Source organism: Benincasa hispida, chromosome 6, assembly GCF_009727055.1.
Source record: "Benincasa hispida cultivar B227 chromosome 6, ASM972705v1, whole genome shotgun sequence".
Lineage (NCBI taxonomy): Eukaryota > Viridiplantae > Streptophyta > Magnoliopsida > Cucurbitales > Cucurbitaceae > Benincasa > Benincasa hispida.
The window spans coordinates 8621420-8647793 of record NC_052354.1 but is presented as its reverse complement, the minus strand read 5'-3'; the positions used below and the strand labels follow the sequence as shown (position 1 = coordinate 8647793).

At 31.8% G+C, this 26374-nt stretch overlaps 1 protein-coding gene across 1 annotated transcript; it reads right to left on the bottom strand.

Annotated features, from left to right (window-relative positions):
* Positions 1-931: 931 nt before the first annotated feature.
* LOC120079403 (uncharacterized protein At5g19025) lies at positions 932-2323 on the bottom strand. Its single transcript, XM_039033567.1, has one exon. It carries the CDS (start codon positions 1862-1864, stop codon positions 1187-1189), a length of 678 nt encoding a protein of 225 aa, XP_038889495.1. The 5' UTR covers positions 1865-2323; the 3' UTR covers positions 932-1186.
* Positions 2324-26374: the final 24051 nt, after the last annotated feature.

Below are 26374 nucleotides of genomic sequence, written 5' to 3'. Positions count from 1 at the left end.
GATAAGTTCTCTCCACCTTGTAACAATGAATATACCATATATATTTTTGAGAGCCTGTTACAGAGACAAACTATGCAAGAAAGTCATGTCTTCTTAAGGATATGGAAATAAGATGGGTAGATGCTGATGCAAATGGACAGATCACCAGTTATGAAATGAGCCAGGTCTAAGAACATGAAAAGTCATAATTCCTTACATAAAAAATGTTGGCAATAGAATCCAAGCAACTTGAAAAGTTTGCAACAGCAAGCTGGAAGAATAATGTAGGGGAGTCACTTGCCTATGCATTTCATCACATAGTGGATTGCTTGTTAGTTGTTACAAAGCAAAATTACCAATTTAAGGTTCATCGATTAGTTCAGAAGAAGGCCTAATTTTCCATAGTTTCTGCACCCCATCAATTTTCTCGATTACCAAACAAGGGTTCACAAGAAAAAATATAAAGAAAATTATGGAAAAAAGAGGCCCAGCAGTCGTAATTATAAGAAAAGCTTAGATAGAGATGTTAAAACAAATCCCCAAACCTCCTATCAGTGACACTCAGGATTCAAAAAGATTCTAATGTATCAATTCAACCAAGTACTCCATCAAGGACTCTAAATATAAAGAAGAGGCCTGATCTTCATCCATATAGAAATTAGAAAATATACAAGCTAACACTTCTGGTAAAACATAGCCTCACACATAGCCACACAATACTTCAATCATCTAATAATATACTGGCAGTAGATCTATAATACACTTAATCACACTCATCTATAATATTTGATCACCTACAAATACATATCAGGGAAGAAAAGAAAACATGGTGATTAAAATTATATTAAAGGAGATCCATGGTAGCACTATCGTGATCAACTAACATGAATATGTTTCAACTAAAAGTGTAATTCATGTAAGCTAATGTGTATGGTCAGAGGCAAAACAAAAATGCAAAATATACCTATTGAAGGAGTGAATTGCATTAAGAAATACTTGGATCTAAGAGAGCACATCGAGTTGATGCAACAAGGATTTTATATTCCCTACTTAAAAACTGTATATGTTCCTTACACCTGTCTGCCATAAGCTTATTTAGAGACATCAAATTTTCCACAAGAGTAAGAAAATTCTTCTCTGCATACTGAGTAAACCTGTAATGATATCCTATCTATATGCTTTTTAGACAATATTATTATTAATACTACTATTTCTTGATCTTCTTCAGCTGCTTCCTAGGCCCAGGAACTTCCAACCTACCAACAGAACAGCCACATCTTGCTCGAAAAATGAGCACTGCTCTTCCATTAGGAGGTGCCATCTTCTTAAGTTCAGCTTCTAATTCACGGTGATGATCACGGGGCAATTCAAAAAGCCCCTTCTTCACTCCATTTTTAACCAATGGAGTTGAGTTCTTCACACACTCCTCTGTCTCCAATTGGATATCGAATTCAGCTGCCTTTCGAAGCCCTTTACAAAAAGGATTTCCACATTTCCTGCTCGTGCAAATTAAAACAACCCAAGCAGCTAACGAAGCACAGAAAATGCTAAGTCCAATGGATCCATAAACCCAAGGAGCCCGAGAGACTTCCTCTCCCATTAAATACAAAATCGCACCGAAAATCTCAAGAGATTCAACGATAACAAGCTTCATATAAGGAAATAACAAAAACCCACAAGCACCAACCACAGCGATCAAAATCACAATATCAATTACGGCCGATCGAGACCGATGACAAACAGGAAATTTCGAACAAGTCGATGAAGCAGTCATCTTCTTGTTCCTTGATTTGGAACTTGAATCGGCTATATTCACTGAACTCGCCATGACGGTTGGTTGGTCAACGGACTTGCAGACCGAGATCGAGTATGGGAAATAGACCATCTCAAATCAAATTCCAATCAAACTGCGATTGAAACACCCCGATTCAATCAATCACATCCAGCAATTCAGAACCCAAATCAGATCGAATAACTCAAAGGGGAAATCTAAATCGAAAAAAGGGTATTATTAATTGAAGATGAAAAGGAAAACCCAAAATTTTGTCGGCGTCTAAACCAATCCAACTCCTCAATCGAATCGAAATCGTAATTAAACCCAAAAAAAGAGGTAATGGGGGGGGGGGGGGGTGGTTTAGGGTGAGGAGGTGGGGCGATCGTAGAGATATCGGCAAAACGGGTTAAAGCCAAAGAAGTAGAGACAGATAATAAAGAAGCAAAGAGTGGAGAGAGCGTGATTTGAAGCTTTAAAGCCACATCTCTTAAAGAAAAAGAAAGGTTGAAAATTTTGGGAAATGGCAATCGGCTAAGTCAGAAGATGAAGAAGAAGAAGAAGGAAGCTTACGTGGGCTACTTTGGCTTATGGGCTTTGGATTTCTCGTTCCATCATATGAGAATGATTTGGTGGGCCACACCTCCATGGGCTTGGCCCACATTTTTTTTTAAATTTTATTTACCTCCATTATTATTTTACTAATATAAATCAATTAAAATTTCCATTTTTGAATATTCCACCTAACTCTAACTCCATTAAAATATTAAACAAGATTCCAAATTCTTCTACTAACCATTTAATCCAGTCAAAACTTAAAACAAAAGAAAAAAAGTATTATGTATAAATGTAAATAAATTTTAAAATAGCAATAGAGTCGAGTAGAATAGTATTTTAGAAAATTACAAAAATTTAGTAAAATAATAAAAGAATCTCAATTATTATGATTTTTATTTAGTTTCCTTTTTTAGAAAAAGTGAAGGAAAAAGTATGGTCTTTAGAAACAATTGTGGAGATTCCCCGTTTGTGCAAGTAATAATTTGATAGATGGTTGTTAATTAAAGTGGTCTTTGATATCATTAAGAATTAATAATCTAGCTAATCATTTTTCTAATAGAATATCTCCTTTATTACAAAATAATTTATCTAATAGAATATACTTCGAAAGATAAAATAAAAAAATAAAAAAATAAAAAGGAAAAAGCAACGTGTATGTGACTATGCAAATTATGAGGTAGATATTATATTTTAAGTTTTGAAACTATGCTTTGTCTTTTAATTTTGAAATATTGAAATTTAATTAATAATTAACAATTTTAAGGGATACTCCAAAAAAAAAAAAAAAAAAAAAAACTATTTTAAGGGATATTTCAAAAAGTTGAATTTCATGATTGATACTATTTATATTTAATTTTTACCTTCATAAGTTTTTATTTTCTGATTTATATTATCTCAAAATTTCAATTGATTCTATTAATTAATTATGTCTGTTTGAGTTTTCATAAATCAATTAGGTGTTGGAACTTTTTGAGAAATGAATTTTTTATATGGTCTTGAAAAACAAATCCTCTCTAAATAATGTTAATTGACAATAAGTTTTCACTGCAATTTTATATAATGCTAACTTTTTGTTGGGTAATTGTTTTTAAATAGCAAAATTATTGAAAATATTTTTAGATACAGTAAGGTACCACTGCTTATCAAAGAATTATATTTTGTTATATTTATAAATAAATTGACTTGTTTTCTTATATTTGAAAGTAACTTTTTTTTAATATAACATATGTGAATAGTGAAGAATTGAATTTACCTTAAGAAAAGAAATACATGTCAATTACCGATAGTATTAAAATAATTATAATCCTTGTAATACTACTTCTAGTACTCTTTTATTTTCCAACAAATTGGATCAATACAAGCCCTTTTTTTTTAATTTAAAATATTTAATTCTTCATTTCAATTGTATTTAATTAGTCTTTAATTTGTACCATGTCATATCAAATTATCAAATGATCACTTAAATATTTAGTGGCATGATTTTATTAATTTAAAATCAAAATAAGTTAATATAGTCGAAATTTTTTAGAATTTAAAAGAAAAATTCTTAAGATACAAAAATCCTAAAAATATTTATATGTGGAAACTTTTTGCTATAAAGTGTAAATATTTTTAAATATTTTTTTTTATATTTAAGAATTCCATTTAAAAACTAAATTGACTCAAATAATAAATTGAGATTTGACCTCTAAATTTTGATAACTTTCCTTGTATTTTTCATTGTTCCCATGAATTGAATTGACAAGTCAATATATATGTATATATTTTCTGAAAAAGGCAATTTGACGATGAATTGGAAAAAAGAAAATTCTTTTTTTTTATACAAAATTCAAAACCCAAACGCAAACTTTTTTTTTTTTTTGTTTTGTTCATAAACAGAATAACAATAATAATAATAATAATAAATTGTAAAAATTACCAAACTTTGACTAGAAGGAAGCCTGCAATAATGTCTGTAGAAGATATAATAATAAATGATGACGTTTGGGATGGAGATTTTGGGTCAAAATGGGCGTTGGCCATTGCCTCAAAGTTTCAAATTTTGGTAATGGTATTTAAATATATATGAAACCTCTTTTTTTCTTCTAAATTAGGTTTGAGTCTTCTACATTATAATTTATGGTATTCTGACATAAATATTAACATCATAAGTGTTAAAATCAACCACATAAATGGAAACTTACTAAATGGTAGAGATAGATTCTTTTAAAATTTAAGTATTAATAAGCTGCACTTAATCTCATGCATCTCTCTTTAGATATATAGTTAAAAACAATAGTAACAATTCAATTTTAAAAAAATATTTATCACGTAGTAAAATTTTATTGGTATCCGTCTCAACCCGAAACAACACTCAATTTTTTTTTCATAAAATTTTTAGTTTGAGGTATATAGATCAACGGTGGAAGTTTATCTTTTGAAAAACATTTAACACTATCTTTTTTTTTTTTCAAAGAAAAATCTAAGTCACTTTTATAACCATTTTTTTATAAGTAAAAATTAAGTTTATAGACAATACGTTCACTCTTGAATTATTATATTTTCTCATCTAACTTTTAAATTTTAATAACATTTCCAAAATCTAAGCTAAAAGTAATTATAAAAAATTTCTTTTTATTTTTAAAATTCGACTAAAAATTTCAAGATGTTGGAGCTTGGATCTCATTCACCTTGGGTTGCTTCGTGGGTGCCTGGTGGCCTTGACCTCTAACACGCTTCCCTCTGGTCTAGTCTCGATTTAGTTTGAGCTAACTTCGGTAATCCTCACAGCCTACTGCACTCCGATGCCTAAGATTGACTCTCTCCTTTTGAGGTTACTTACATGCTTCGTGGGGTGGTTGAATGGGGAAGTTGTCTTTTGATGCATGCCCACGATTGCGTGTGATAGTAGGTGGTGTCAAGGACGTTTCTGGCACTCGAGGTTACAGGGTGTCAGTCCGACCTCAACTAGTCGTCCCAAAGCCAAGGCGCTGATATATATATATATATTTAAGGACCCACACTCCCCTATGCCCTTTTTTTCGAAACACTTTAGGCTTGGACCTACCTGTATGCTTTAGGCATTACCTTTGGCAATCCTCAACAAAATGCATTTGGACTTATAAGACCAAGCGTAGTCTTAAAAAAAAAACCCATATCTCAAGCTCTCCCTACCTATAGTGTAATTTATTATTTCTAGTTTAACAACATGTAAATTAAGACTTCAAACCTTTAACCTTTTGATCGATGATATATATTTTAGTTAATTGAACGTATACTCAAGTTAGCAGTATTGTATCAAAATGAGCATAGTTTAATTGGTATATATGATATCTATGCCATTCAAAGATTCGATCCATCTACCTCAAGATTCGATTTATATAAAATTTGTATTATCAACCTCAATGTCAGAAGTTCGATCTCTCTACTCCACATGTTGTTAAAAAAAAGTAATAATGTCTTTTATCTATCGAACTTAAAATTGAATATTAATTAAATCTCTATCAATATGACATACAAAGAATGGAACATAAGTGGAGTTATGACTTCCTTGACTTATTTTTGCCCAAGAAGAAGAAAGTCTCCTTGATTAACACTTAATCATCCCAAAATTCATTCCCAAAACGTAGTGTGATTGAGTCAAATCTAGGAAAATGAAATAAACGCGTTTGGAAGAAAAACATTTGAGAATTTGATCTGTTTGTAATAAGAAATTAATCCTTAACATAGTCAAAGTCCTATGAGAAAAAATTCATGAAAATATTTGTTGAGCAGCATTTGACACGAAACACCATTTCTCTATTTTATTTTTGTATTTTCTTTTCTTTCTTCGAGAATACCATTTTGTTTCGTCTGATGAAAAATAATTTGTTTTATTGTTTTTTTCATACCTCATAAAAATCTAAAAAAACAATTGTAGATTAGTTATCAATTATTGAAATGTATGATTTTAGGTGCAAAAAGTAATCCATCAAATAGTAATCTAAAAAATAGACTCTAATTGATTACTTTTGTTGTTATTTACCTGCGATTATGTAATCGTAATGATTGTGGGACCAATCTCGAAATCGTAACAAAATACCATTCAATCTGATTGTGGTTGAGAAGATCCACTATATTTATGATTACGTTACATGTATTATTGTTGTAACGGTATAAAAATTATAAATTTACCACATTTATTGTTATCTTTACCTTTACATTACGTTAGGGTCAAATAAAAATAATAAAAGTAAAATATCACAAATCCAAAAATAGTAAACGCATCCAATTATAGTTGCGATTCAAGCCTCACTAGATGAAAACTATTTTATTGCAACAATTAATTTGCAACGCTTTTTCCACTGATGCGAAGCTTTTATAACTGCAACAATTTAAAGCAACACTTTTATAAAATGCTGCAATTTTGCGTATTGCAGCAATTAATTTGGCGACTTTTAAACTCTTGCATGACAGTAACAATATTAAAAATTGATGCAATTGTGTGAAGTGTAACATTTGATTTACAATGGTCTAATGATGGTTGCAAGGCTTCCATACTATTGCAACAGTTTTAAATAAAAAAATTTAGAAAAATTTATAATCGCTACAATTGTGTATTGAAGTTTGCAACAATTAATAAAATCAAATTAAAAAGAATAAAAATAAGTTATCAATTTTTTTGGCAATAAAGAATGTTTTGAAATGCTTTGAAATATTTCTTCTAAAAAAATGAAAATACTTTTGATATTGAAAATAAAATCTCTCCCCCCCTTCAGGTTTCCAACCCTCGACGCCTCAAATCCCCCAATTTTAGGCAGATACCAAAATCTTGATTTTTTTTTTTTAAATAATGCTATTTTATTAATTATTGACAAAAATAGGATTCAACATACAAAATTGACAAAAATAAGATAGTAAATCGTATACGAGTATTGAGTAAGCAGGTAAAACGTGTACCCGATCCACGATTTAAAGCTAAATCGTGGATCTGGTATACGACTTCCTTACACATCACGTGACCAAATGTTGACCTGAAGCTACTTACCACCCGAAAATTGCCACATGTCTGACATGCAGCTTTGACCACGATGTTGTGGATCGGGTCCACAACTTTCTAACCCGTGTACCGTGGTACACGGGTTAGTGGTCCCAAAACCCCCACGCCTTCCTTCCCTGATCAGTTTCTTCCTCATCTCCAACTTTCTTCTTTCTTCCTTTCTCCCAGCCCGCCGCCAGTTGCTCGTCCACCGTTCAACGTGCGTTCCATCATCCCCTAATTTCCTTACCATCACTTATATGCTACCGTCAACCATAGGTATTTTTTCTTCAATATATGAGATTGTGCCTTGAAAATCCATAAATCTAGTATTTTAATTAGATGTATGCATGAAAAACAGAGTTTTGAGCTAGATTTGTTTAAAATTTGGGAGATATAGTGTGTAAAGGTTGTTTTGTCTAAGATTTCGTATTTTAAGACCATCAAATTGGATTTGAAATTTTGTTTTTGGATTAGTTGGGTTTGGACTTGAAAATTTGAATTTTTTTTTTTAGGTTATTATTGTAATTTGGACTGATGTTGGATTGGATTGTAGTTTGTTTATTTTTAAAAAAAGAAAAGAATTGGATTGATCTTGAATTTGAGGTTGGACTTGGGAATAGGTTTATTATTTTTATAAGAAAAAGAACTTTTTGGATTGATCTTGAATCCGAGTTTGATTATCTTTTAGATTGGGTTGTTAGTATTAACCTATTATGTTAGACTAATATTTTGTCAACTATAACAGTTGTAAACATTCGAGTAAATATTTGTTATTGTAACTAGTTTTCTTAATTATTATAATAGACTTTGTTATTGTAATTAGAATTCGTTATTTAACTTTGTTTATATTCTTTTAGTTTTTGTGCATCATGGATACTGGTCCTTCTAATCATGTACAACTATATCAACAAAATACCTATCATTCACAACTGATATGGGATAATTCTTCTACTATAATTTTGGATTGTCGGAGAAGGAAGGCATTTGTACAACGAACTATTCCGTTTGATCCACGTATTATGCCTTATGTATAACAGGCTAATTTTCTTGGGGTTGTACAAATTGGATTTGTCCTACTAGATTGACACCTCATTACTACTTTAGTGGAGCGTTGGAGACCAGAAACCAACATATTTCACATGCCTTGTGGGGAATGCACAATTATGTTGCAGGATATTACAATTTAGTTTGGATTACCAATGGACGGAGAACTTGTGACAGGTTCATTGCAATATGATTGGAAAATTTTTTGTGACGATCTTTTGGGCATTCGACTAGATGATTTGAAAAGCTCAAGTTGAATATCCCGTGGTTAGCATCGCAATTTCCAAAGTTGACTCTTGATGCCAACGACATTAGTGTACTGTGATATGTACGAGCATACATTATGCAGCTTATTGGAGGATATTTGTTCGCTGACAAGTTGAACACTTTGGTATATCTTATAGTTCTTCTACTGTTGGCTAATTTCGAGTATGCTGGTACATACTCGTGGGGTGGTACCTATCTTGCATGACTTTATAGAGAACCATGTTGGGCTACTAATGCACAAGCTTTGGAAATAGTGGGGCTATTGATATTGCTACAAGTATGAGCTTATGAAAGATTTAATATTGTAGCACCACAAGTCCAATTACAGGCCCCAGATCATCGTCCAGCTAGTGCCAAATATTATTTTTATTTATATATTTATTCCGTTATCATTTTATGTAAAAAAATAAATTAATTGTATTTTTTTATAGAAAAATTATAGATGTAGTGGTGTATTAGCTACCTCTGAACAGTTAGCAAATATGTTGCTAGTATTAGCTGCTTCTGAATAGTTAGAATATATATCATACTGGCGACATGTCATGATCATTGTGCACAAGGAGAAATAAAAAAATGGATCAACTGTATTAGATAACTATTATTCCTAGAACACTAGGGGTGGTCATTCAAATTGCAAAAACCAAACTGTTTCTAGAAACCGAACCGAAAACTCAGTGAAATTGAAAAATGCGGTTCGATCCAGTTTGAAGAAATTTTGAAATCAAATTAATTCGATTCGGTTCAGTTTCACTTTCGAAAATCGAATTTGAAACTGAACCGAACCGTTTGTAACTAATATATATAATTTTTATTTATATATTTTTAAAAAAGGTAAACCGAATTTAAAACCGAATCGCTTTTAATTTAAAGAACAAAATCGGATTTAAAGCTAAATCGAACCGAACCATTTTTTAATTAAAGGAGAATATAACATGGATTTTTTAAAAATACCAAAATCGAATTTGAAACCGAAACCAACCGCATATAGGATTTATCATACCTGATGCCTTATTATTATTACATGGTAAGAGTTTTATTATCTTACGGTTTTCAAATGTAGGATATGAACATTATTTAGTATTAATTTTTTTCATCATATAGGATAATTTTGTCCAATATGTACAATAGTATTCAGTACAATACAATTTACCAAAGTTGGGTTCAATGTGTGATCAAAACTTGGTAAATATAGAAAATATTATTTAGTAGATAAGATGACTCAATGTTGTTGACACTATCGAAAACATATTCGTCGTAGACAATAATGATAACAAGGTGAAGCTAATCTAGACGCACACTAGGGTTGGCAACGGGGCCGGGATGGGGCGGGGGGACTCCCAATCCTCATCCCCGCTCGAGTATTTTTCCCCCATCCCTACCCCCGTCCCTACCAATTGAAGGCGGGGATAGGGATGAGGATTTCTCACAAGGACCCACCCTCGTTATATATATATATATATATATATTAAAAAAAAAAAAAAAGTTAATTGGAGATAGGGTAGGTATGCCCTCTCCATCCCCGACTGGGGACCCGGTTATAATCCCCGAATCGCTTCAGTTGGGGCAGGGACCCGACCCCACAGGGATTTTTGCCAACCCTAAAGCACACGTATGATAAATAAAAGAACTAATGAAATTACATTTTACCTTGAGACTTTAAATCTAGTTAATGAGTATGATATAAAAGAACAGGAATAAAACAAGTAAGGAAGAAAATTGTTAATTAAAAATTTTAAAAAATTACTAAAATTATGGACGGGTTCCACGAGTTTGATCCTCATTTTGATTAAGTCCATATGGCTGAAGTCCTCATTTTGACCAAGTTCATATGGCTAACATGACAGTCATCTAGCGTCCACAAGGTGATGACTGGATTAAACAAAAATCGTGTATCGGGTACACGATTAGCTAGTAAGCAAAACTACCATATTTTTGTCAATATTTTTTAATTTCTAACCCTACTTTTGAAATTTTTTTTCTATATATCATATTTTTATCATTACTTTTAAAAATTACATTATTTTTTAACATAATCCCAAAATCTTTAACAAAACTCTCTAGCCCTCAGCCCTTTCCTCTAACCCTAGTCGTTCTTTTCAAGAGAAACTTCTAGTCGAAGACAACTTCATTGCTCACTCAATAGCATTGCTTCCAATCCTTTTCAGGGTCAGGTCTTGCTCAACTTGTCAGAATTGATTTTTGCATTTGACGTTGATATTCCCTGTCAACTAGCCTTCCTTGGCATCGACATCGGTACCAAACTCTTCTTTTGGTTGGATGTTTTTGTGGTACTTCAACTGTTAACTTCGTTGTAGATTGATGATGATTTCTTTTGCTTCAGGCTTATTACTAAAGATGAAAGGTTTAAAGTGATAAAAATCGGTAAAAGAAAAGTAAATATTCTTATATGATATATTCATTCATTGGGGATACAATTAGCCTCTATATATACTTATTGTCGAACTTTGTCGATTTTTTTTCTGTTCTGCTTTACAAGTTATGTAGATTGCCACCAAATTAGCTACATCTGTGAGGGCAAGTTTTACAAGAAAGCCTTCTAAGTATGATTGGTTCATCCGCCCATTAGGGCTTTGATATACAAAAACACATGTAACACATCCTCATCACTAAAGAAATTGAATCCCAAACAGAAGTGTGTGAACGCCGTTTTTAATTTTAGTTTGATACAATAATGAAAATAAAGAGAGAAAAACTAATTTTATAAGATAAACAACTTCTCAAAACAACACGCAAAAGGAGAAGGAAAAAAAATGAAGATATTCTACTTAAACTTGTAGAATTCACAACCTTCATGAATCCTCTCCCGATCTCACCAATAAAAGCGATCTTTTCTCGGTCTTACCAAGAAAATGCAGCAACAGAGGAGGGCACCACCACGAGGACTTCTTCGTTATCCTCAAGGATGAGAATCAAAGTAGGATTGTGGGCTCGCATTGATTAATTTTGAGAGAAATGGAGTAAAGAATTTTGTGGGAGAATTTTTCAAGAATTTCCATAGAGAAAACGCGTAGGAGGAAGAAAAAGAATTGTTCTGCCTCTTTCTATCAAATGTGAACTATTTCGTGTAAAAGTGGGGGATTTTGAGAGATTAATGGGGAGGAACTCCCTAATTATTATAAAAAAAATTAAATANATTTCGTGTAAAAGTGGGGGATTTTGAGAGATTAATGGGGAGGAACTCCCTAATTATTATAAAAAAAATTAAATAAATAAAATTTTGAAATTTAAATAAAATATATAATAACTACCCTTATTATATATTAATAAAACCATATGTTATTAACATATAATATTATCTATAGTTTATTAATCACTCATATAACATATAGAATTAATATGAATCACATTCATATTAATTTTATTCTATAGTTTTTATATGAATCATATTCATATAATTAATATTTGAATCATATTCAAATACTTATTTCTTACCTTAAAACTTTATATTATAATGTATCACATACATTATATTAATTCTATCTTATATGAGTCATATTCATATAATTAATATTTGAATCATATTCAAATATTTATTTCTCTCATTAAAACTTATAATGTATCATATAGATTATATTAATTATATCTTATATAATTAATTCCCTTTAATTTTAATAATTCAAATTAATCCTATGGTGTATCATATATATTATATTAATTATATCTCATATAACTAATTAATTACCTTTAATTAATTTGAATAATTCAAATTAATCCAAACTTAATTTGATTCTCATTAGTCCTAATTGAGCTAACGAGGGGACATTATAGACCTATAAATTGAAGCTCCAATGATACTTGATTAATTAATTAAACTCTTTAATTAAATTAATCAACTTTCATTATCTGTCGGTCACTCCACCAAAGATTGATAGTTGCATTCTTCGCATTATAGATATATTTATGTGTCCATTGGATATAACCAATCAACAGTACGTTGTCCGCTCTTAAGTACAGTTGGGCCAAAATTACCGTTTTGCTCCTACTCTAACTCGTTAAGTACCACTGATCCCTTTAATGAACCATTAGTTATAGTCCAACTATAACTGAACTCCTCTCTGGTCAGAAGAGAGTGTGGTACCACATTTTCCAAACCTCGAAATCAGCCTTTAAGGGCGCAATTTTTCTACTTACCCTAACAATAGAGAAGAAGTGAATTTCTTCTTCTGTAATCGCGTTCTTAGCTCCCCAATCAGACGAATCCCCAAAATGATAGGTATATTGAGTCGGCGAAACTGGAAACTCTCACGCATGCGATAAAGGAACCAGTAAAGGTCCTTAAACGGAAATAAGGACGGGATAAATCCTAATTTTTACAGAATTTCTAATTTTACAGAATCAACAAAAACAATATTCATTTAATCACAACAACCAACATGCTGAATAAACAATTAAGAGAAGGGGATAATTAGGGGAAGAGATACTAACCTTTGAAGAACTTTTCTTCTAGTAAGATTTCTCCTCCGAAAATGGCCACGAACTCGAAACTCTAATTTAACCCAAATGGCCACTACCAATAGGAGTCTTCTGTATTCTCTAAGATGAGAATCATAGGAGTTTTGTGGGCTCTGTGATTTTTGGAGATGGAAATAATTGAGAGGAGAATTGAGAGATTGGGAAGAAAAAAAGTTTTAGGGAATTTCTTTTCAGAAGCCTTTTATGATACTCCCTCTCTCAAAGAAGAAGATCATCACTTCCAAACCACCCATACAATACGTGGGTTGAGATAGAATAGGTGAAGAGAGTTATTTCCCTCCCTTAATTTCAAAATTAAATAAATTTAAAATAAATTTAAATTTATTTAATTATATATATATACATATATATATAATAACTGATTTATTATACATATATACATAACTATATGTTATATCACATATAATATATAATCTATAGTCTCTATATTGTATCAAATACAATATAACCTATAGTTTCAATTCTCTCACTAATGACATTTAATATAAATCTCATTTATATTAAATTCAATTATATGAATCCAATTCATATAATTAATATTTGAATCATATTCAAATATTCATTTCCTCTCAAATAAACTTTATATTATAATGTATCAAATACATTATAGTAATTATATCATATATAATTAAATTAAATTAATTATATCACATATGATTAATTCTCTCAATTCAAATCAATCCAAAATTGATTCTCATTAATCTCTGTTGAGCTAAAGAGGAGACATCATGGTCATGTAGCTTGAAGCTTCAATGATACTTGAATAATTAATTAAACTTCTTTAATTATATTATTCAACATCCATTAACTGTAAGACACTCCACTAAAGACCGCTGCATTCTTCGCACTACAGATATATTTCTGTGTCCATTTGATATAACCAGTCAACAGTGCGATGACCCTTCACAAATTGCTTGTAAGTACAACTAGGCCAAAATTACTGTTTTACCCTTGTAGTTACATCTAACTTCTTAAGTATCACTGATCCATCTAATGAACAATAAATCATAGTCCATCCATCTAATGAACAATAAATCATAGTCCAACTATGACTAAACCTCTCTCGAGCCAAGAGAGAATGTGGTGTCACATTATTCAAGCCCTGGAATTAGCCTTTAAAGGAGCAATTTATCTACTTCTCCCGACTTTGGGGAAGAGTGAATTCTTTCATGTGTAGCTGTGCTCCCAGCTCCCCAATCAGACAAATACCCAAAATGGTAGGCATGTTGAGTCGACGATCTAGTCATTCTCACCCATATAAATCATAGGACTGCCTTCATAGGCAAGAGTTCACAACTCATTCAGGATTCAGGTTATATCACATGTGATCATCCTTGTGAAATGTAAGTCTCTAATTATGAACGGTGTTATATAATGAGACTAGTCATTTCGTGGTTCGGTCTTATACAAACTCCTTTGTATAGAATACTCTTACTCACATGTCTCCACATGAATGATTAGGATCAGATCATCTGTAGCACTTTACAATAATTGTAACATCTACAAAGCGGGTCGTACTTGTAGTGTCACCAAGATAAGATATCCAGCCTTATCCATCTACTATAGATCATTTAGGTTATCACTTAAGCATGATCCACCTGTATGTCTCTACATACATGTTTAAGCTACAGATGATAATCTTGAATGTTAGTTTATTGGTTTGTAGGTTTAATGCTATTAAATGTCAAATAAAACATCTCATATTTCATTAAACAAATAAAATGTTTTTACAATACAATTAAAAACTACAGAACCCTACGAGATTTAGGGCATCAACCCCAACATGCAAATCAAAGAACTACCTTCATATGTAGGAGTTCACAACCTACTCAAGATTTAGGTCAAGTCCCCTATGATCATCTTGGTGAAATATAAGTCTCTTCTAGCAACAGTGTTATATAGAGAGACTATTTATTTCGTGGTCCGTTCTTATACAATCACATGTCTCTACATGAATGATCGGGATTAGATCATTTGTAGCACTTTGCAACACTTGTGACAACTACAAAGCAGGTCATATTCGTAGTGTCACTAGGATAAGGATCCAACCTTATCCATCTACTACAGACCGTTTAGGTTATTATTTAAATATGATCCACTTGTATGTCTCCACATACATGTTTAAGTTACATAAAATAACCTAGAATGTTAGTTTATTGGATTGAGTAAATGCACATAAAATAACAATTATTTTATTGGTAACAATTTGTTTACAGAGGTTTACAAACTACGAGAATAAAAAAGATTTAGAACACCAATCTCAAAAACTATACTTTCACTATTGAGATTAGTGGAGTGAAGAAAAATCTAAATGGTCATATATATACTTCCATTGGTCTCATATCCAAGAGAACCATGAGGTATAACACTTTTATACTCAACATCTTCACTATACATTATTAAATAAATGCATGGACAACCCTGGTTGGAGCCATGGTCTACCCAGCAGTACTTTATATCCTTCTTGCTCTTTGTCTAAGATTAGACTAAAGCTTTAGATTAGAGGCATGTCATCCTTTTATTTTTTTGCTTTTGGCTAAGAAGCCCGTAGGTTGTGCGCCAGCCATACGTAGCTTGAACTGTGATGGCCACAATGCTTAGCTATTGCCGATCCCCAAGACGTCTTTGGTTGAATCTTCACACCTGATCCACCGTCTGAATGGTATGCACTTCCGTGTACTAGCTAAAGCCTTACGTATGTCAGGTGGAGACCATATTCACGCTGGTACCGTAGTAGGTAAACGTCGAAGGGGGAAGAGACATCACTTTAGGCTTTGTTGATTTACGTTTGGCATATGCCCTGCTCTAATCGAGATTTTTGGAGATGATTCTGTATTACAATTCGGCGGAGGAACTTTGGGGCACCCTTGGGTGTGCATGCTACCCACATAGCTTTCTCTGTCGATACTGAACACGGATTCTAACAAATTCACTAACGGCTTATTTTGTTAACAGAGTGGCTCCGAGTGACAACTAGACTTTCACACTCCTGACTTCTGCTATAAGCCTATAAAAAAAAGAGGGCAAGCAAAAAGGACAAATGCCCTCGAAGAGTTCGTTTATTCTTTCTGTCTTCGCTTTCAAAGATATACCGACTGTAGGTAGTACCATCAGATACCGACAGTCGTCTTCTAACATCACTGACCTTTAAATTCAATATCGGGTTTTCATCAATTTCACATAAACCCTTCTTAGAAAGCACTCGCTGAGTTACTTACGGAATCTCAAATCTCTCTCGACGCCGAGAATTTGTGATGTTTCCAGGTCGATCAGAGGTTCGGCTTGCTTCTCCCCCACCTTTTAGTGTTTTAGGCCCCCGAAAAAAGAAGAGAAATTAGGTCATGTTTCCCGAGAGAGGCCGTCTTCTACTTCTAGTCGATATAATGTCGGGGGTTGACTTGCGGGTTTCCCAAGCCCCTAAGCTCATCAATGAAAATATTCCATCGAGAACAGCACAATGTTCCGAAATCACGTCTCAGCACACGGAAATGTCGCAGACGGTCATCGATTTCGTGCTCCCAGTCATCATGGAGAGCCAATTGGAGAGCACATCCTCCAGATCTTCGAGCCTGAGCCCACGCTCATGCAAGATCTTGTAGGCTCGGCATACCATCGGCGGCCAGAGCTGGCGCTCCGCGTTCGAGATAGGTTCCGCTCTGACGTACGCCCCATCTCACATAGAAGAAGGGGAACCCCTTCAATAGAATTGAAGAATCCGTGTGGGTGGGAGGGGATTGAATCATTCATTCATCAGATATGTCTTCTTCCGTGATCCATTTCATGTCAACGCCAATTAGTTATCAAAAGGTTGACTTTACAAAGGGAACGTCGTTTTCTGGGAACCTTGCAACCTTGCGGTTCTTGGTAACCGGCCGCATCGGCCCGTTACCTTCGTTACCGTCGGTTCCCGCAACCATTTCTTTTTTCTTTTTTTTTTTGTTTCTAATAGCTCACTTATATTTTCATCTCCTTTTAATCAGGTGGTATTGATTATCCATTTGGTCCTATTTACACAGAAATGTTAGGGTACTGGCCATATGTGCTATCCATTTACTGTCATTTGCTTAGTTGGGGATTAAATTGGATGCTTCTCAACATGGAAAATTACTTGAAAATGCATGGTTGGATTCTTTTTAATGGTTTTTTTTTACACAAGTGGAGGTATGATATATTTTCATAATATTCTCTATTTGCTTTGTCACATATTAACCATCTTTGTGTAGTATCTATCATTCCTAACAGAATTGGGTGAAAACATAATTTCAAATGGGATGAAGAAAGAATGAGGGTGACCTTTTGGTGGTTGTGCCCATTTAATTGGTACAGAGCATTGCTTATGCATCAAACATGTGGCCACAACTATGCATCCAACTAGGAATTGGCAAGAAAGATGATGGAAATTATTAGGATCACAAAGACAATACAACAACAAGATGCATCAAGTTTGTGAAGTCACCTAAGCAACATTCATAATATTTAAATATCTTAGTGTGTAAAGGCTCTGCAATGTTCTATAACAACAGTTGGATACTGATTATATTTTGTTTATTGTGTATTTGTTCTACACTATCAAATATCTTATTGGAATATTAATCTTTTTGGCTATTTTTACTATTCAAACTTTAAAAATAATAATGCAAGAGATATGGTTTTCAAAAGTATACACTCTGCATCAGTCAACACTTAATTATTAATTTGTTACAAATGTTGGTTTAACATACTGCAACATAATATTAAAAAACTTAGCAATGTGTAGAAAAAATTTGATCCATAACCATCAATAAAAATGATGCGAATTTTTTCTTTCTTTCTTTTTTTTTTTTTTTTAAATGTTGCAACAACAATTTTAATATTGTTGAAATACATGACTTTTAACTGCTGCTATAGATAAAAAGTTGTTGTTATAAGCTATAAAAATCGTTGCTATAGATGAGAGAATTGCATCGGTTTGTTTCTTTTATTTCAGCAATTTTCAAAACCACTTCGATAGACCCTCTCGACAATGTTTTAGCCCCCCGAGGTTATGAAACTACTGCAATAGATATTGTAATTGTTACGATAGACTTAACCATGGCATAATAGGTACTTTGTATTACTTATTACAATTTATTCATCAATGAAATCTCATTTCGATTATACCAATAGTGATAAACAGGACCTTACTTATAGATTAGAATCAGATTACCATTATCAAGTCAAAGTCATTAGTAATCCATAACTTACAAAATTGTAAATAACGTTTATGTATCCATCAGATTTTGAATTTCAAAGTTAAATTGGTGTATATTAAAATTTTAATTTCAAGTCAAAGTTGTATATAAGAATGACTAGATAAATGTATGGTAAAGTTGTATAAGAGAGTGATCGTCAATTGTATACCAGAACGATGAGACCATTGTAAAATATTTGGCATAAAAAGATTGGAATAGATAGTTCATATGAGAATGTCAAAGAACTGTAGTTAATATGAATGAATTCAAATTTATATTAGATAATTTTATGATTTGAATTTGTATGGTATGTTCTTTTGATTTTATCTTGGTTATCTTGTTGATTCTAGGGTTGAAATACTTTTTTCCGTGGTTAAAAGTGTGTTTGGGAGTGATAGTTAGAGTATTGATTTTAGGAAAAGAGATTTAGAAGCAATTGAATTTTAAACGGATTCCAAACTTTTTAAATGTTTCTAAATATTTAAAAGTTATTTTAAATTATTATGTTTGGTTCTAAAAGTGAATTTAGAATTACTAAATTACTCAAAATTGTATTTTCTATTTGAGAAATTATTATCTAAATAATTATGATAAATATCTATTTCTATTTATTTTGTTGTTAAACTTTTATATGCATAGTTGATATTTTGAGCAAGGTGAATGTTTATAATAGATATTGAAAATTTAAGAATAGACATCACATAGAACACAATTGTTACATAATAAGTCCAAACACCTTCTTAACAATAAAAGAACAGTAAACAATAAAACAAGAGATACCACATAGAGTTTGATAACCCAATTCAACTATAAACCACTTATGTCTAGGGGATTGTGTGTTCAGGAAATATAATCCACTAATATTAATAAGTGAAACTTTTACAACGTAGTACTTATCTGTAAAGTAACGACTTTTACAGTGACTCACATAGAGCCTAAATTGATGAACACCTAGACTCCCCTAGATGCGAGACTCCTTCTCTAAATGAGCTTAAGCTCCCATAAGTTGTAGAATATTAGTTGTTGACACTTCGACACTGTGTAGTGTAAGAGACTCCGTCTCTTCTAATTGAAGTTATCTTTCCAATCGCTTGTCACCTTAGGCTCCCCATAAGATGAAGAACTCCTCCTCGAGCGATGCTTTAGGCTCCCCCTAAAACTGAGAATCCTTCTCCAAATTAAAGTCTCAAGCTCCCCAGACTATAAAATAATTGTTGCTTTGAAGAACTTTTTTCACCAAAGTTTTCACGGTAGATAGATTGATACAGTTCACGGCAAGAGAATTATAGAATGACCACACAAAAACACAAACTCTTTAAAATATTCAATTGGAACAGTCAATCCTAGCAAAGGTACAAGCATCCAATAAATAATCCCTTTGGAAAAAGAAAACATCCCCAAAAAGAATTTGACTTACTATAAAGAAGAAAAGAATCCATAAAATAAAATATGTAGAATTTTCCAAATAAGAAAAGTCTAGATTGTAGGAATGGCGCTTATTACAAGTTACAATAACAACCAAGACAACTTTTGTAACAACATGCAAATGGCCAAAACCATAATACACCCCTTAAACAAATATATAACCAATCACAAAACTCTAACAGATATTGAATGAAAACTCAAAATATACATAATTGTTTGTTTTATTAACAATTTAGTGACAGACAATGCATGTCATCTTTTGTTCAAGTGTTTAAAATTTAAAAAAAATGATTTCACAAATAGCTAACCAACAATATTTTAACAAAAGCTGAATTAGATAGCTATTTTGGGATTGATTTTAGGTCAATCACTTAACAAAAACCACCTATCAACTAATTTCTCCAAAATCAATTTGAAATGATTTTAGTTTTTTCTAAAATCAAAATTTTACCTCATGCCAAACACCATCATTTTAAGGAAAAAATGATTTTGGCAAGAGAAAAAGTGATTGTGACCATCTCAAAATCAATTCCAAATATACCTTAAATCTTTCACGTACACACTTGTTGAAATAATTGAATACTCTAAATTCTTTTATTCCTCAAATATCCTAACTTGTCTTTTTAGTGATAGCTTAGTTTTCAAATTAAATGACTAGTTTAGGTCCCATTTGATAAACATTTAGGCCTCGTTTGGTAGTTATTTGGTTTTTGATTTTTAGTTTTTGAAAATCAAGTCTACAAACACCTCTTAAAAACTTGTTTTTGTTTTTTAGGATTTTGGCTAAGAATTCAACTCTTGTACATGAGGGAGATGCAAATCATGGTATGAAAATAAGAGAATATAGACTTAATTTTCAAAAATAAAAAATAAAAAATAAAATGATTACCAAATATAGTCTTAGTTTTTAGTTTTTGAAAATCTATTTTTGGTTTTCAGTTTTTTAAAAATAAAAGTCATACATGTTTGATAGTTGTGTTTTGCTTTCTGTTTTTGAAAAACAAAAAACATGCTAGGTAATTGTTATTAGTTTCTTATTTTTTAAAATTTGAAAAACTTAGGGTTTGTTTAATAGGCAACTCAGATTCTATTTTATGTTTTCAGATTCATTGAGTTTAGTGAATATGTGTTTGGTTGGCAGTCTATATTCTATTTTCAAAAACTGTTTTTGAATTCTGTGATTCAAATAGTGAAATCTTGAAACAATTTTTTAATGTTTTCAGTGTATTTAGATTTTGAATTCAAAATTCTAAAACGCTTAATCATTTTACAGAGGATAAAAATAAAACAATAACAAATATAATATTTCATGTTATAAACTCAATTATTTTTGTTAATTAAAATATGTAATATATAATATATTATATATTATATGATTACAACATAATATTTATCCAAAAACTTTTAACATAAAAAAAGCTTAGAAATTAATTAGTAAATGATTTATATTCAACCTAGTATTTAATAACTAACTAAATATATTTTCGAACACATTTTGAAAAATTGTTTAGATTGAAATTTAATTTTAGAAGCTGCTGATATTCTTCGAGTAATTAGAGGTAGGTTATGTTCAGACCATGGAGTGTCTTGATAGATCCAAGGATACTACTGTTGTCACTGATTTGGCAACTTCTAAGGATGTTGCTATTGATCCGGTTCGTACTATGGACACTGATAAGTTCGAGAAGGACAATAAGACGATTAATGGCCATTTGCTTAACCACATGAAGGATTCCTTATTTGTCCTGTTTGTTGTTCAGAAATTTATGAAAATAATTTGGAATAACCTGGAATCCAAATATGGAGGCAACAATGCTAGCAGAAAGAAATACGTAGTTGATAAGTAGTTGCAGTTCCAAATATTGGACGATAAATCTACCATGGAGCAGGTTCACGAATATAAAATTTTGGTTGCAAGTATGCTGTTAGAAGGGATGAAGATGTGTGAAATTTTTCAAGCAAAAGTCTTGCTTGAAAAGATTCCTCCTTCCTGGAGTGATTATCGCAACCATTTGAAGCATAAAAGAAAGATCTAACTTTGCAAGAATTGATCAACCACATGCATACTGAAGAGGCAAATAGATAGAAGGATAAGTGAATTCATTGTCTTTAATTTCTGTTAATGTTAATCTTTTTGTTGAATCTTCTAATGTTAAAGATAGGTTAAAAAACAAAAGAAAACAAATGAAGCACTCTCCAAATGTGCATTTTCTAGGCTTAAAATTTAACTAGTTTTGTGCTTAATTTGAGACCGTTGATACTTTTTATGTTTAATGGTAGGAAATTGAGCAATTGGATCGGAACAAGCAATTTCGAGGATAAAATTTCCAAAATACTCACAAGGAAGGTCAGACTTTGGCCTAGGGCAAGAAGAAAAGAGGAAGAAATCGTTAAGTGTAAAAAACAAGGTAGGATAAAAGGTAGCATCATTACACTGCCCCTTACGCTGAAGACCCGATGAGAAAAAACAGGGTAGCGTTGCTACCATAGAGCGTTGCGATGTTTTAGAGAATAACACGCACGTCCGTCAAATTATTTAGACAATGTCACGATGTTGGCTTAGAGCATCGCGATGCTACGACATATTTATAAATAGGATGTTTGCTATCAATTGAAGTGGAAGTTGACTTAAGGGTTTTATTCATACTTCGTTAAGGCCTCCGTTGAGATCAGAGATCTTAGCAGAGATGAAATTGTGGAGCTTCAAAAGACTAGATATTTGAAGAGATCGTTGGAATGTGATTCTGAATTTGAGGATGATAGTCAAGAACCCAACCTACATCTTCTTCCCTTTTTAATTTTTTGTTTCTTTCCATTTGGATGCATCATGAATGGTCTAAATTTATGTTATACTCATGAGTGACAAATTTGTAGTTCTAGGACTTATGGTTTTTGTTGTTGGATTGTTTTAAACTAAATTGGTTGTTTCTTAGAATTGATTGTAGTTATTTTAGCATGTTTATTCTTTATACTTTTGAACATATGACCAATGTTTGAATGATGTGTACTTGATGCCTTGCTTGAGAGAGAGGATATTGGTTTATATCGAGCATGTTAAATTATTGATCGAATATGCACGAAGTGATAGGAGATTAATAAAGACAAAAAAAATAGAAAATTTTAATGCTGCACTTCATGAATCAATTACATGAAAGTGAGTTGATAATTAGGTGTTAGAAAGGGTAGAGCTCGAAAGAGAATACCTAGATTGAGTTGATAATTAGGTGTTAAAAAGGGTAGAGCTCAAAAGAGAATAATTAGATTAAAGACTCTTTGGTCTATAACTTGCATAAAATCGATCAATCTAAGACATAAACAATCAACATAGTTGATCCATCAATGAGACCATAACCCTAGAGCGTGTCTTTGCTTGTTCTCACCTCAATGTTATTTTTATTTGCTTTCTAGTATTAGATTAGATTAAAATTCATCAAAGTTTGTTACCCTAAATAAAATTAGAAGGATCTCTATGTAACTAAAAGAATTGAAAATCAATTTCCTAGAGGACAATACTTGGTATCTTATACCATTTTAACTATATTATAACTCGACGCATGTGTTTGTGTGTTATCAATAAACAGCGAAGTATGGTCAATTCAAGGCAACTGAAGGATGAATTGAGAAGTCTAAATTGATTTTTTACGTTTGTGGAAAATCGAGACACAAATCTTACTAGTATACTCAGAAAAAGGGAAGGCCAAGTCAAAATTCTATTGCTGCCAAACCAGCCCCACAACACGTTGTTGAGGACGATATTGTTGTTATTATGGTCGTAGAGGCAAACTTGGTGGAGAACAAATCTGGATGGATCCTGGACACTAGTACATCAAGAAATTTCTACTCAAACAGGGAGCTTTTCCATGATTTCTAGGATATCGACAATGGTGAATGTGCCTTCATGGGAAAATCAGCTACTACTGGCGTCTTTGGGAAAAAGGAGATTTTATTAAAACTTATGTATGGAAAAACTCTATCCCTTAATGATGTTTGTATGTCCCTTCCTTGCATAGGAATTTCATGTCGAGGAGCATGTTAAACAAAGTGAAACTTAGAATTTTCTTTTGAAAGTTGTCAAGGTTATCATCACAAAAAAATGGTGACTTTATTGTAAGGGATATCTGTTTGATGGTCTGTTTGTTTTAAATGTTGTCTATGCTCCTACTTCCATAAATGAAAATGACTTTTACTTTGCGTATATGGTTAAATAATCCATTAATGTATGCCATGGTAGATTAGGACATGTTAATTTTGCATCGATTAAAAAGCTTAAAAATTTGCATATTATTAATGTATCTGATTTGTATGAAAATAATTGATGCCCAATATGTGTAGAAAAAAAATTGCTAAAAAGTCTTTTAAGTCAATAACAACACGTAGTACAAAATTAATTACTTGAGTTAATTCATACATATCTAGTTGATTTTAGAAACACCATTAGTAAAGGTGGTAAAAAAATATTATATATCCTGTGTTGATAATTACTCTAGATATACAAAAATTTATCTCTTAAAATCAAAGGATGGAGTAGAAAATCAATTAGATAGAAAAATAAAAAGATTAAGATCTGATAGAGAATGTGAATATAGTGATAATTTTCTTAAAAAATTATGTGAACTATGAAGTAACTACTTCGTATTCACCTCAACAAAAGGGCATAGTAGAATGTAACAATAGAACCTTAAAAGAAATGACGAATCCTATGTTACTGAGTTCTGGATTATCTGATAACATATGGGGAGAAGCTATGTTTTCTGCCTGTTTTATTCTTAATAGGGTTCCTCACAAAAAAGTTGAATAAGACTCCCTACAAGCTACAAAAGGGTTACCCACCTAACCTAAATTACTTAAAAGTGTGGGGGTGCTTAGACAAGGTGGCATATCCAAAATTCAAGAAAACCACAATTGGATCTAAAACTTTTTTACTATATTTTTATATGTTATGCTAATAATAGTATTGCATATAAGTTTATGTGCTTAAGTGAAAATTTATTGTCTGAATATATAGATTCTGTGTTTTTTTTAGCATTTTCCCATGATTAAAACCGTTAATCAATCAATAGATATTTCACTTCATAATCAAACTGCTAGTACTTCAAGCATCAATCAAATGTCTGAATCATTTTTTCCTATCTGTAATAGCACGCATGAACTAGAGTCTAGAAGAAGTAAAAGACAAAGGGTTAGTAAGAATTTTGGACCTGATTTTCTAACTACTTTCCTAGTAAAAAATTTAAATAAAATAGACAATTAATTTGCTTGCATGTACATAATAAATGAGGATCCAAAAATTTATCAAGAAGCTTTAAGCTATGTAGATTCTAGTTTTTGGAAAGAAACAATCAAGAGGAATTAGATTCTTTAGTTACGAATCAAACATGGGAATTAGTGGAACTACCTAAAGGAAATAAACGCATTAGGTGTAAATGAATCTTTAAGAAGAAAATGAGACCAGATGGTACAATTGACAAGTTTAAGGCTTGACTAGTGGTTATGGGATACAAACAAAAGCAAGGCATAGATTACTTTAATACTTACTCGCCTATGACTAAAATAGCCATTATTAGAGCATTGATAGTCTACACAGTGGCACATGGCCTTTTAATACACCAATGGATGTAAAGACAATATTCTTTAATGGGAACTTGGAAGAGGGAATGTATATGACACAACTTGAAGGTTTTATTATTGTTGATCAGGAAGATAAGATATGTAAACTTACAAAATCTCTTTATGGTCTAAAAGAAGCTCCTAAACAATGGTATGAAAAATTTAACAACACTTTAGTAAACCACAATTTTAAAGTAAACTATTTTGATACATGTGTTTACCCAAAGTCGTTTGGAGCTACTATGTGATTATCTATTTGTATGTTGATAATATATTGATCTTTAGTATAAACATAGATATAATTAACAACACTTAGTCATTTCTATCCTCGCAATGTTAAATGAAATATTTAGGTAAGGCTAATGTGATACTTTGTGTTAAGATAAGGAAAATTGAAAATGAATTTTCTTTATGTCAATCACACTACATTGAAAATTTGTTAAAGAGATTTGACTATTTTGATGTTACATCTGTAAGAACACCCTATGATCCTAGTATGAGTAATAAGAGAATAAGGATGAAAGTGTTTGTCAATTTAAATATGCAAAAATTATTAGTAGTGTTAATGTTTTAAATGAACTATACTAGACTTGATATTACATATGTTATCAGTAGATTGAGTAGATATACACATAATCCTGATACAGACCATTGGACAACTCTTCATCGTTTACTGAGGTACCTTAGAGGTACAATGGATTTCTGTCTGCATTTCAACAAATTTCCTATAGTGTTATAAGGATATTGTGATGTAAACTGGGTAATAGATAACGACGAAGTAAATTCCACGAGTGGATACATGTTTATACTAAAGGGATGAGCTATTTCATGGAAATCAGCAAAGCAAACCTATATAGTACGATCCACTATGGAGTTGGAGTTTATAGCACTTGAGCTAGTTGTATACGAGCATTGAAGATGTTTTTCAGAGCATTATGCCTGAGCTGAATGGACGGTTGTTTGAACATTTCCTATAGGGACTCCATGATTTCACGGGAAGTGATCATGGGCTCATGCTTC